A 12,939-nucleotide genomic window follows, 5' to 3' on the forward strand; every position below is an offset into this window, starting at 1 on the left:
CATCCGAGACAGGTGACGGGCGCAGAGGGGTCACGCAGGACGCTGGTACGGTCGGCTACATACCTGCACATGCCTGCATCTGGGACAGATGATGGGCGCAGAGGGGTCACATGGGACGTTGATATGGTCGGCTACATACCTGCACATGCCTGCATCCGGGACAGGTGACGGGCGCAGAGGGGTCACGCAGGACGCTGGTACGGTCGGCTACATACCTGCACATGCCTGCATCCGAGACAGGTGACGGGCGCAGAGGGGTCACGCAGGACGCTGGTACGGTCGGCTACATACCTGCACATGCCTGCATCTGGGACAGATGATGGGCGCAGAGGGGTCACATGGGACGTTGATATGGTCTGCTACATACCTGCACATGCCTGCATCCGGGACAGGTGACGGGCGCAGAGGGGTCACGTAGGACGCTGGTACGGTCGGCTACTCTCTCACCATCTTCCAGAACTTTTCTCTCCTTTTCATCCTAAGCTGCGCAGTGGTGGAATTATCCTGGGGGGTATTATGAGATTTCTCAGACCTTGCAGGGTGCTCTCACACCTGTGTCGGACATGCTGCCTGATCCCCTCATCTCCCCTCCTCATTGGCCACAGAACCGGATCCTCTGCCGCTAGCATTGTCAGATGGGGAGGATTGTAGCCATTTTCCTAGCAGGGCCTTGTGTTATCACGTCACTCCAATAATCCTTTCCTCATCGGGACGGAGAGGAAACGTTCTCCATATAGCGGGGGTTAAAAAAGGGTGAACAGCCAGTAACGTGTAACGGGATGGTTACGGGAGAGGCAGCCGACCATTCAGTCAGCCATGTGCACCGGACTCTGAACAGGCCAAACGTCTGTGTCCTCACCAGGAGGATGAGTCTTCTCCTCCGTACATGCTGAACAGATGTGATAACACTACCATGGGTTCTACCCTCTGTAGTGTACCCAACAGTGCCCTGCTCCTCCTCCTCCTCCTCCTCCTCCATCACTGCTAGACCAGGAGCCAGCAGGACGTCCCTGCCCCCTCCCCGCATGTTTATTGGCTAATCACAGGGGAGGAGACGTGCGCTTTGACCACCACGAGGTACCCTATCGAGCAGTGATGCACCCTGATGCCCCATAGAGCATGCTCGCTCAACAGTACTCACCATTACTATTACTCCCTAGCGTCCCCCAGTGGCCTCCATTCTCACTACTACCCATCATTCTTACGCACCATACACCCTTACATACTTCTGTGGTAAAGTGCATCCCGGTGCCATCACCGTACACCACCATTGTCGCACAATCACATGACTCATGACATCCGCCTCGCATGACCAATGACAACCATGTGATCTCAGGGGACATGTTACTCTTTGATCAGATTGATACGACTGATGACATTACGGCAGAGGACGTACACGGACGCCCTGAAGCCGCAAAAGAAGATGAAGAAACGTCTCGCCGCGCGTCCACAGATCAACCTGAAGATGAAAGCCGCCTCATCCGGAGATTACAGGAGGACGTGAAGACTGCGAAGAAGGAATACGAGATCTCGAAAGGTAACAAGACGCCCAGATTATAGGACTAAATATAGATCTCGCTCAATGCGATGGGTGTGGTAGATCACCGCCAAGATGGTGTCCTCTACCAGGACGGTCAGAGTGATGGGTGGTGAGATGCTCCACTTGTCACCTGTCCAATGCAGGACTAGAAAAACTGCTTTCTTCCAAAAACAGTGCCACACCTGATCTCAGGTTGTATGTGGTATTGCAGCTCAGATCTATTCACTTCCATAGAGCTGTTATGTTCGAGCCAACCCACGGACAGGTGCCATTTCCAAAAGAAAGCTGCCATGTTTTCCTAATCCTGGTTGCACTGGTCCAGTGATCTCACAGACGTCATGGTTGTGGCTAATGGTTGACATCCATGTCACATGTCATTACCATGACGTCCATTAATAGTGTATAGGAGACATCAGTACAGCTGCACGCGCCCCGTGGTGGTCATTGATGGACGCGGTCAGCCAGTTGCTAGGCAACCACAACTACAAGAATAGATAAGAGAATGGTGTATAGCCTGAGCTCCTGGGCCCCATAGCCATCAGCCGCCAGGTAGGAGGAGATGGGACCCTCGTGCGCCCCCTATAGGTGCCTCTCGGTAATGCAGATCTTTTCTCTATTTCCAGGCGTCATTTCCTCTCTGCAGAAATCTGTGTCGTCTCACGAGTCCAAACTGAGGAAATCGATGACTGAGAAGGAAGCGTTACAGCGAGAACTGCGGGAGCGAGAGCTGCAGATACAGGCCATGTCCAAGAAGGTACGACGGCCACCAGTCACCTGGTAACCCACCCCGGGCCATCCGCGCAGTCATTATCATCGCAGACATAGGTCACATGATCACCTCCATTGTTCTCCAGACAACACAGTCATTGTCTAGAGTTATCATCACCGGCCTCTCCTGTTTGGTTGTTACAAACCAGACTGTGAGGACGACACTCGGCAGCAGATCCTGGCCTGGATTAGCCCCTGTTCACATGGGGCTGACCTGTGGCATGCAGAATCTGCAAGAATATGTGCAGACTCACCGACATCTGCAGACACCATGCACAATGCAGACTGAGATCTGTGTGAACAGGATGTAAAGGCGGTATTACACGGCACAATGTGAGGAGAAACCGAGCACCGACCTGTCAGCTCAGCGCTCACTTCCTCCTCGTTCCCTGCTCGCTGCCTGTGTTACTACACACACCGACATCCAGTGTCCGGGTCGCCCATAGGACATAGTGGCAGACCAACGCTCCTATTACACGGGGTGACAGCCAGCAGACCATCGCTCTTATTACACGGGGTGACAGCCAGCAGACCGTTGCTCTTATTACACAGGGTGACAGCCAGCAGACCACTGCTCCTATTACACGGGGTGACAGCCAGCAGACCATCACTCTTATTACACGGGGTGACAGCCAGCAGACCATCGCTCCTATTACACGGAGTGACAGCCAGCAGACCGTTGCTCTTATTAAACGGGGTGACAGCCAGCAGACCATCGCTCCTATTACACGGGGTGACAGCCAGCAGACCATCGCTCCTATTACACGCGGCTCTTTTCATAACAGAGAAGCCGGGGACCGTTATCGATATTAGCGGGGGGGGGAGGGGGGGGGTACAGAGGCCGGACCCCCACAATCACTTACTTTTCCCCTATTCTGTGGATACATTTTTCGGACAACCTCTTTAGGGTGGCTTCACACGTACCGGATCTGTAGCTGATTTCACGCTCCGAGTTTGCAGCGAAATTGGCTGCGGATCCTGGTAGTATGAAGTGAATAGTGAATTTTCATTCCGCTGCCAGTATGTAACCCCTTTAACCCCCCGGCGCCCCGGAGCATACATTACCTGCTCGGGGAAGCGGCTGTGTGAGGCTCCCGGCTGCACGGCAGCACTGATTGGCCGATGGTAGTGAGGGGAGCTGGGAGCCTCACACAGCCGCGGTACATTAGTGTCCAGCACTGCAGGGAACAGGGAATCCTCATCCACTGCGGAGCATCAAAAGAAGTGTCTAATCTGTGGAGCCCCCAGCAGTTATGAGAGCCCCCCGATTACATGGACTGTTGGTTGGACGTGCGCACTGCAGTCTATGGCAGGATGAGGATGGCCGCATGCCGCGTTCAGCTCTCCCGCCATTTACCATGTTTTACTAAGGGTGCGCTTCTTGCCCTACAGGTGGTTTAATGTTCAGTCTTATATTCCAGCATCGAACCCCCCCCCCCCCTACACGGCCACAGATACAGCGGAAGCAATGACCTCCATCTTCTTGCTGTTACTCATTCATCTTTCTTCCTGTTTTTATTCAAGTTTTCAAGTTTGAGAGAAGAAAGAAAACATGAAGAATTGATGGCGACTGTGGAGCAGGAGAACGGGGGGCTACGAGAGGTATCTGGGGAAGGGGAGGGCAGTCTTCATGATGGGGGGCTGCGGGTGGTCCAAGACCAGAAAGAGCCAGTGACCCCCTATAAACGCTCAGTAACATAATAACATTGGTTCCATTGCAGATGATGGGTGAACTGAAGTCTGAGGTGATAAGGAGGAACGAGATGATTGCTGAATTAAAGGGAGAAGTCCAGAGACTCCAGAGAGAGATGAGTAACTATCAGACAGAGGTGAAGAAACAGGAGGAGGAGAGAAGCCACATCCAGAGCAGAGCCGAGGAGCTGGCGGCCTCCGAGCAACACGTCAGAGTGGCCCTGGAGACCATGCAGACCAGGGTAAGGGTCATCTCCCCATATATACTACTCCTGATACTTGGGGTTATTTCCTAGTCCTGACCACATCTCGCCCTGACCCCTGGATATGATATCTGGTAGGTGTAATACTTGTAGTGGTTCTCACCCCGCCATGCCTTGCTCCTGACCACATCCCGCCCTGACCCCTGGATATGATATCTGGTAGGTGTAATACTTGTAGTGGTTCTCACCCCGCCATGCCTTGCTCCTGACCACATCCCGCCCTGACCCCTGGATATGATATCTGGTAGGTGTAATACTTGTAGTGGTTCTCACCCCGCCATGCCTTGCTCCTGACCACATCCCGCCCTGACCCCTGGATATGATATCTGGTAGGTGTAATACTTGTAGTGGTTCTCACCCCGCCATGCCTTGCTCCTGACCACATCCCGCCCTGACCCCTGGATATGATATCTGGTAGGTGTAATACTTGTAGTGGTTCTCACCCCGCCATGCCTTGCTCCTGACTACATCCCGCCCTGACCCCTGGATATGATATCTGGTAGGTGTAATACTTGTAGTGGTTCTCACCCCGCCATGCCTTGCTCCTGCTTCTGAAACTGTTCCTGGCCTCCTCATCTCCCGGTTCTTCTTATTGTTCAGTACCTCCTGGTTCCACCATCTTCTGTCCGTTCTTGGTCACTGAATATCTGATGTAGTTTTAGCTTTATGCAGGGATGTAGACTATATAGCGGCTGAAACCCTTCAGTACAGAACACCTCACCTGACACGTGACCGATGATTCCAGTGATTGGGACATTGCTACAATAAGGTGATATAGGAAGAGCCGGGACAGACTGCAGCTCAGGCTGAGGCCACTAGGTGTCGCTCCAAACCTGTGCCGTTTCAGCAGAATACTCCGGCTCAGCTTCTATGGGTACAAACCCTACAGGAACAAGGCAATATATCTATATGGTGAATGATATGGCCATAAGGGATATAAATGCTTGTGGCGGGATCTGCGTATACCGGGGGCAATAACTTACACTGAGATCCTCTCATCTTTCTCTTTCAGTTTGAAAGGTTCCGCAGTAAAATAATACAAGCAGCGTACACGGCCCCGGGCTTCAAGGGGCCACAGGTGGAGATCTCCGATAATGAGATCCTGGAAGTCATGCAGGTGAGAGGGCCGTCTGGTTACTGTGTGTATGGTGGGGGTATATTGTTTCTGCACTGTATGGCAGTAATATTATCTAGCATTATATAGTGATATTTTATTTGGTCGATCACTTCAGACGTGTCGAAAGGATTATTATGAAGCCAATGTTGTAATATGCACTTTTTCATAGAGCATAAGGAAAGATGTGGACCGTATACCGCCATGTCGCCTCTATAAGGATCTTCTGGGAATAAAGAAATATAGTGGAATAAACAATGTAATGGGTCCAGTATGATGTCTCGATCCCAAATGAATTTGATCCAAGACAGGCGTTCAGACCACTGAGTTTGGTTGGGAGAACAGGACCACATACAATGGAATAAGTCAGCCTTCCCAGAGAACATTTGGGGCAGGAAAGGAGATAGTGAGGCGGACATCTTTGTATGGAATATTGGAAGCAAGCTTCATGTAAAAGGCGGAGGTGCAACTCTCTCCAGTTTTCGTCAGGGGTTATAGAGCGTATAATTCTGAGACCTGTGAGTAAGTGTGAGTGTAACATCGGAGAAGATATCTGGGAGTTCCAATGGTCTTAGAAGTATCCCCACTTAAGTGCACTATAAATGTCAGACAGTTTGTCGTAACTGGAAGATGAGCCTATCAGGGCATCAAATGCATCATCCTTTTCTGTGTAAGCAAAGTTCTGAGCCAGGGAAGGACAGTAGCTCCTAACTTGATAATATTGGAAGATCTGAGATGCTGGGAGGTCCCATTCTTTCACTCAATTCTTCCTATAGGATCCTTCCTCCAGGGGTACTATTAGTAGGATCACCTACCAAAGAGACACCTTTATACCTTTAGTACGCTGACCTTTTAAAATTTAGCTAGATCTACTCAAAGGGAAAGAGGGAGAATCACCTAGACATAAGTATTTAGAAATGCAGTAAGGAAGGGAATAAAGTTTCCTTATTTCCTTCCAGGCCGCAACTGTATCTTTGGTTAAGACACAGCGTTTGGCAATAATCGGAAGATCACCCAGTTTTAAATGTAATAAGGTGCTCAATCATTAAGGAGCAACCAAATTCTCGTTCCAAAGCAAAACTAGAAAAATGAGAGGTGTGATATATCCAGTCACGAATATGACAAAACATGGCCGTAAGATTGTACAGTCTGAGGTCGGGGAACTGGGCACCTTCCTCCATCTTGGGGAGATAGAGTTTGCAGAGGGCTGGTCGAGGACGTTTCCCTTTCCATAGGAACTTAATAAACAGAGAGCTGACTGAGTGGACATTGGCGTAGTGAAGAAGAAGAGGGATAGTTTGCAGTGGTTCAAGTAAACAAGCAAAGCCAATCACCTTTAACCATTAGGGGACACAGCCAGTTTTCATTTTTGCGTTTTCGTTTTCCCCTCCTCGTGTATATAAGGCCATAGCGCCTGCATTTTTCCACCTAGAGACCCAAATGAGCCCTTATTTTTTGCGCAACTAATTGTACTTTGCTATGGCAGATGTAATTTTTTGCCTAAAATGTGCCGGGAAACCAGAAAAAAATTATATGTGTGGTGAAATTGAAAAAAAAAAAAGTTTTTTTTTTTATTTGGGGGGGGGGGGGGGTTGTTTTTACTCCGTTCGCCCTGGGGTAAAACTGACTCGTTATATATGTTCCTTAAGTTGTTACGATTACAACAATATGTAACATGTATAACTTTTATTTGATTTGATGGCTTGTAAAAAATTAAAACCTTTTAAAGAAAATATATGTTCCTTAAAATCGCTCCATTCCCCGGCTTATAGCGCTTTTATCCTTTGGTCTATGGGGCTGTGTCAGGTGTCATTTTTTGCGCCATGATGTGATCTTTCTATCGGTACCTTGATTGCGCATATATGACTTTTTGATCGCTTTTTATTACAATTATTCTGGATTTGATGCGACCAAAAATGCGCAATTTTGCACTTTGGGATTTTTTTGCGCTGACGCCAATTACCGTGTGAGATCAGGAATGTGATTAATTAATAGTTCGGCCGATTACGCATGCGGCGATAGCAAACATGTTTGTTTATTTATTAATTTATTTTTATTTATAAAATGGGGAAAGGGGGGTGATTCAGACTTTTATTAGGGGAGGGGATTTTGTGTTATTAAAAATACATTTTTCTTTTACTTTACACATATACTAGAAGCCCCCCTGGGGTTAGGGTTATTCCCCCTCCTGGGGTTAGGGTTATTCCCCCCCCCTGGGGTTAGGGTTATTCCCCCCCCCTGGGGTTAGGGTTATTCCCCCCCCCCTGGGGTTAGGGTTATTCCCCCCCCCTGGGGTTAGGGTTATTCCCCCCCCCTGGGGTTAGGGTTATTCCCCCCCTGGGGTTAGGGTTATTCCCCCCCGGGGGTTAGGGTTATTCCCCCCTGGGGTTAGGGTTATTCCCCCCTGGGGTTAGGGTTATTCCCCCTGGGGTTAGGGTTATTCCCCCTGGGGTTAGGGTTATTCCCCCCCCCTGGGGTTAGGGTTATTCCCCCTGGGGTTAGGGTTATTCCCCCCCTGGGGTTAGGGTTATTCCCCCCCTGGGGTTAGGGTTATTCCCCCCTGGGGTTAGGGTTATTCCCCCCTGGGGTTAGGGTTATTCCCCCTGGGGTTAGGGTTATTCCCCCTGGGGTTAGGGTTATTCCCCCCCCCCTGGGGTTAGGGTTATTCCCCCTGGGGTTAGGGTTATTCCCCCCCTGGGGTTAGGGTTATTCCCCCTGGGGGACTTCTAGTATATGCACTCTGATCTCTCATAGAGATCCATGCAGTATAGTTATACTGCATGAATCCATGGGATCGGTGTTCTATTGCTTTTGGCTGCTGCAACCAAAAGCAATAGAATGCCGAGCCGGGATCAGCGCCATTACGGCGCAGACCCAGACCCGGGATGGATGCGGGGATCGCCCCCCGCAATCGCGCCGCAGGGGGGCGATCCCCCCACTAGACCACCAGGGATGGATATGAGCAAGTATTTAGAAGCAGCTGTCAACTTTGACAGCTGCTTCTAAGTACTTAATTAGCGGGCACGGCGATCGGACCGTGCCCGCTAATAGCCGCTACATGCGGCACCCGGGATCGCGGCAGTTCAGAGGGGGGTTGCCGCGCGACCCCCCATAGCGTTCAGTAACGTTCAGTAACGTCCTGGTGCAGCTATGGGTTAAAGGATGAACTTTGCCCAGCAATGATAGGGAAAGGTTTTCCATCTTTCAATATGATATAATGGGGAGGGGGTCGACCTATCCTGATGCCTAAATAGGTGATGGAAGTTCTCGCTATTTTCACAAGTCTAGTGTAGTAGGGGAGATGTAAGGGGTTCGGTAAAAAAGTTGACATTTAGAAATATAAATTTTATAGCTAAAATAGGTGAAAGCCTCAAGGATGTTTGGAATATGCTGGGAAGGAGAATCTACAAACAAGGAGCATATTGTCAGCAAAGCAGGTGAGTGTTATAATCTGCAAACCTGCTGGTATACCATCATATAAGTGTGAGTCCAGGAGGTACCTCGCCTGGAGATAAGGGGCAGCCCTGGCGAGCAAGAAGACGTGAATACCAGCAGTTGGAGCAGAATAAAGTGAGTCCACATTGGGGAGGAATGTCCCCTCAATACCAAATTTAGAAGGGACTTGTCCCAACCATGACCAACTAACCTTGTCGGCCTCCATAGCAAGAAAGGCTGGCGGCTCCTGTTTGTGTCCTCTCCCCTCCACAGCATTCTGAACCGCCATCACCATTTTAAGTTTAGTAACGGTCGATCAGATTTTTATAAAGCCGACTTGGTGATTTCCTATAATGGAAGGGAGAATTGAGGTCTGTTAGCTACAATTTTCTATAGCAATTTCATATCTTCATTAAGAGAAATTGTTCTATAGGAGTTCGGGAGCAAGGGATCTTTACCTGGTTTGGGTAGCACTTTTATATAAACCATGGTACCTGACTGGAGAACTTCCTTACCTTACAACATATATGAGTAAACTAAAGGAGGGAAGGGGTGATCCTTAGAGAGTAGTGTCTGGTAGTGGATTTAGGTTGGGAAATAGTGTCAGAAATCCCCCAACATTGAGTGAGGTGTAAAGCAATTGAAGATCATTTGAAGACCGGGTAGGAAGACATAGTTTAGATAAAAAGCAGAGCCCTCCTTTACATCAGGGGATTGTTGCGTGTACAGGTCACGGTAGCAACGACTGAGTAATGAGCTGACATGTTTGGGGTCGGAATGAACAATTCCACCATGGTCTTAAGTTTTTTAAATGTGCAATAGTCCGTCTCTCCTTGCAAGATTAGCCAGGAGTTTTCCAGCGACCCGTTTATTATGGATGATATTTTCTAAATGTTCAGAGGCCCGGACAGAACGAGCTTTAGGTCCATTCAGATTTAGTTTGGGGAGAATGATGAATGAAAAGGCAGTGTAGGCAGCTCAGACGTAGCCGTAACTTACTCTTTTTTGGCCTTCTCCTTTTCGGCTGCAGAGTATGCAGGGATTTTGCCTCTCGGCACAGATTTGGCTGTGTCCCAAAATAAATCTGGGTTGGAGAGATGTGTACTCCTTCCACCACTCCGATAATTTAAGTTGGGAGCCAGTATCATTAGATAGGAAATGTGGGAAAGACCAAGTAATATCTGTGCTAATTGGAAAAACTTCACAAACCTGAATAGAAACGGGCGCATGATCAGATATAGCTATGTCATGGTTGTCAGTGTCGGAAATCTTGGAAAGAAGAGCAGAGGATACGAGAGTATGGGAATAAAAAGCGAATTCCCGACTATCGGGATGTGAGGACCTCCAGACATCTGTGAAGTCTAGTCTGTTTAAGAAGGAGCTTTAAAGAAAGACGATGCATTCTAAAAATAATCTTGTTCTGATAAATGAGTCTCCTGTAGGAAATTTATATCGCTTTTAAGCCTTTATAAGTGACAGAGATTTGCGTTTGTTTGTTTGGGGATTTAAGCCCCTTTACGTTCCAATAAGTAATGTATAGTAAAGGTAATGATAATAAGTCCCTCCAGTCTCCCCTGCTGGCTGGCAGAGAACCGAAGAGAAAACCAAGGAAAAAATCGCAACAAATGACAGACGTAAGATAGCATATACATATATATATATATATATATATATATATAAAACATACGAGAATAACTATTTAGGGACTTTACTTTTTCCGAGCATATGACAGAAGCTTCTGTAATCTCCTTCCTGCATTGGACTCATGAGCCGAACTAACCGAAAACTCAGGAGCAAAGTCGGAAGGGGCTAGGACAGGAAAGAAGAAGCAGTCCCAAAGAGTGAGTACAGAGATATACAGAGAGAGAACGATCAGAGTCTATTCAGATGATACAGAGAGAACGATCAGAGTCTATTCAGATGATACAGAGAGAGAAAGAAGGATCAGAGTCTATTCAGATGATACAGAGAGAGAAAGAAGGATCAGAGTCTATTCAGATGATACAGAGAGAACGATCAGAGTCTATTCAGATGATACAGAGAGAGAGAACGATCAGAGTCTATTCTAATGATATAGGGAGAGAGAACGATCAGAGTCTATTCTGATGATACAGAGAGAGAAAGAAGGATCAGAGTCTATTCTAATGATATAGGGAGAGAGAACGATCAGAGTCTATTCAGATGATACAGAGAGAACGATCAGAGTCTATTCAGATGATATAGAGAGAGAGAACGATCAGAGTCTATTCAGATGATACAGAGAGAACGATCAGAGTCTATTCAGATGATATAGAGAGAGAGAACGATCAGAGTCTATTCAGATGATACAGAGAGAACGATCAGAGTCTATTCAGATGGTATAGAGAGAGAGAACGATCAGAGTCTATTCAGATGGTATAGAGAGAGAACGATCAGAGTCTATTCAGATGGTATAGAGAGAGAGAACGATCAGAGTCTATTCAGATGATATAGAGAGAGAGAACGATCAGAGTCTATTAAGATGATATAGAGAGAGTGAACGATCAGAGTCTATTCTGATGATATAGAGAGAGAGAACGATCAGAGTCTATTCAGATGATAAAGAGAGAGAGAACGATCAGAGTCTATTCTAATTATATAGAGAGAGAACGATCAGAGTCTATTCTGATGATATAGAGAGAGAACGATCAGAGTCTATTCAGATGATATAGAGAGAGAGAAGGATCAGAGTCTATTCTGATGATATAGGGAGAGAGAGAAGGATCAGAGTCTATTCAGATGATATAGAGAGAGAGAACGATCAGAGTCTATTCTGATTATATAGAGAGAGAACGATCAGTCTATTATGATATAGAGAGAGAACGATCAGAGTCTATTCTGAGAATATAGAGAGAGAACGATCAGAGAGCCAGAAGAGTTTGGAGGAAATAAAAGGTTATTTCAAAATAGTCTACAAAAGACCACTTACAGATATAAGAGAAACTGTCGATAGATATTTGTGAAACGTAGGAATTAACACAATTTAGTGAAGTAACTCCGAAGAGGATGGTGAAAATGCAGAATGACAACGTGGAAGTCAAAGGGACATCTTTTCCTCAGTAATATGTGGACTGGTAGTCAGTGGCGGATTATAATGTTTGGGCGGATTGACCGGGGGGGGGGGGGGCAGGTTGGGTGGACAGCCCAGGGCCCAGGGTACATTTAATCCGCCACTGCTGGTAGTGCGTCGTCTCACTTTGTCCTCTTGGTCTTGGTCTTGGTCTTCCTTGTAGAACGGTGCGATGTGAGGTAGCTTCCTCTGGAGGAGGTGCCATCTTGGTTATAGATGCGAGGAACATCTGGATGCTACAGAGAGAATTGTATTGGACAGTTCACCAGCTCAGTGCAGATAGGTGAAAAAGCTTTCAGCTGCTTAGTGGCAGAATGATCCCCGAAGAGGAAGAATTTGTCACCTTTAAGCGTGATGTCAGGTTTGCTTTTCTTTGCTGTGGAAAGTAAGGTGGTCTTGTTGACGTAAGGTAGCGGACGGTGATCTGGTGAGGTCTGGCAGACATATCTGAGGATTGAGAGGATTTGGACCGTAGTAGGGGTGGTCCGATTCTATGGGCACCCTCCAGCGTAGAGGAACCTTGTGAGCCCATCATCGCAGGGAGGTCGACTGAGCAAAGGTGCACTAGTTGATTATGGAGGATGAAGTACCCCAACTCCTTCCTCCAGGTCAGCGGTTTTAAGAGTGCTGAGAGATTTCAGTAGGAATCTGGGTGAGAGCTGCAGTCATGGTAGATTGGAAGGTAGCCCTAAGATCTCGGGCCATGAACTTGGCAACTTCGACTGCAAGTAATTTGTAAGAGATGGGCTGATCTGGATTGACAAAAAGCTCTCCTGTCCCTGAGGCCATGAAGAAAGAGGAAGGCAATTCCCCTGTGACGCAGAAAAATTTCCTGAGGTGACGGTTGCAGCACACACTGTAAGACAGCGCGCTCTGCCGCCATCTTGTCTTGTGGGCACTCTCTCTTTCTTGGCAGCGATGGAGATCTGGGTCCAGGACTGAGAAGAAGACTTCTCCATTCACCTCTGGAGGGCTACAGGAGACGGTACAGGGTAGTAGAACCCTCTAAACTGCCGGTAAGTGACAGCGGGATCCCAGG

At 47.9% G+C, this 12,939-nt stretch overlaps 1 protein-coding gene across 2 annotated transcripts in view; it reads left to right on the top strand.

Annotated features, from left to right (window-relative positions):
• The window catches only part of CCDC27 (coiled-coil domain containing 27), a 50,497-nt gene that overhangs the window by 34,542 nt on the left and 3,016 nt on the right, over window positions 1-12,939 (top strand). The window contains exons 7-12 of one of the 2 annotated variants that reach the window (XM_069948359.1): window positions 1,360-1,537; window positions 2,164-2,294; window positions 3,833-3,910; window positions 4,030-4,242; window positions 5,276-5,380; window positions 5,550-5,801. In XM_069948359.1, the coding sequence (XP_069804460.1) occupies window positions 1,360-1,537; window positions 2,164-2,294; window positions 3,833-3,910; window positions 4,030-4,242; window positions 5,276-5,380; window positions 5,550-5,654 (810 nt within the window). In that variant the 3' untranslated portion in view covers window positions 5,655-5,801. Of the gene's footprint in view, window positions 1-1,359; window positions 1,538-2,163; window positions 2,295-3,832; window positions 3,911-4,029; window positions 4,243-5,275; window positions 5,381-5,549; window positions 5,802-12,939 lie in introns of those variants that run through there. The other variant, XM_069948358.1, reaches the window with a different exon arrangement.

Source organism: Dendropsophus ebraccatus, chromosome 12 (genome assembly GCF_027789765.1).
Source record: "Dendropsophus ebraccatus isolate aDenEbr1 chromosome 12, aDenEbr1.pat, whole genome shotgun sequence".
Classification (NCBI taxonomy): Eukaryota; Metazoa; Chordata; class Amphibia; order Anura; family Hylidae; genus Dendropsophus; species Dendropsophus ebraccatus.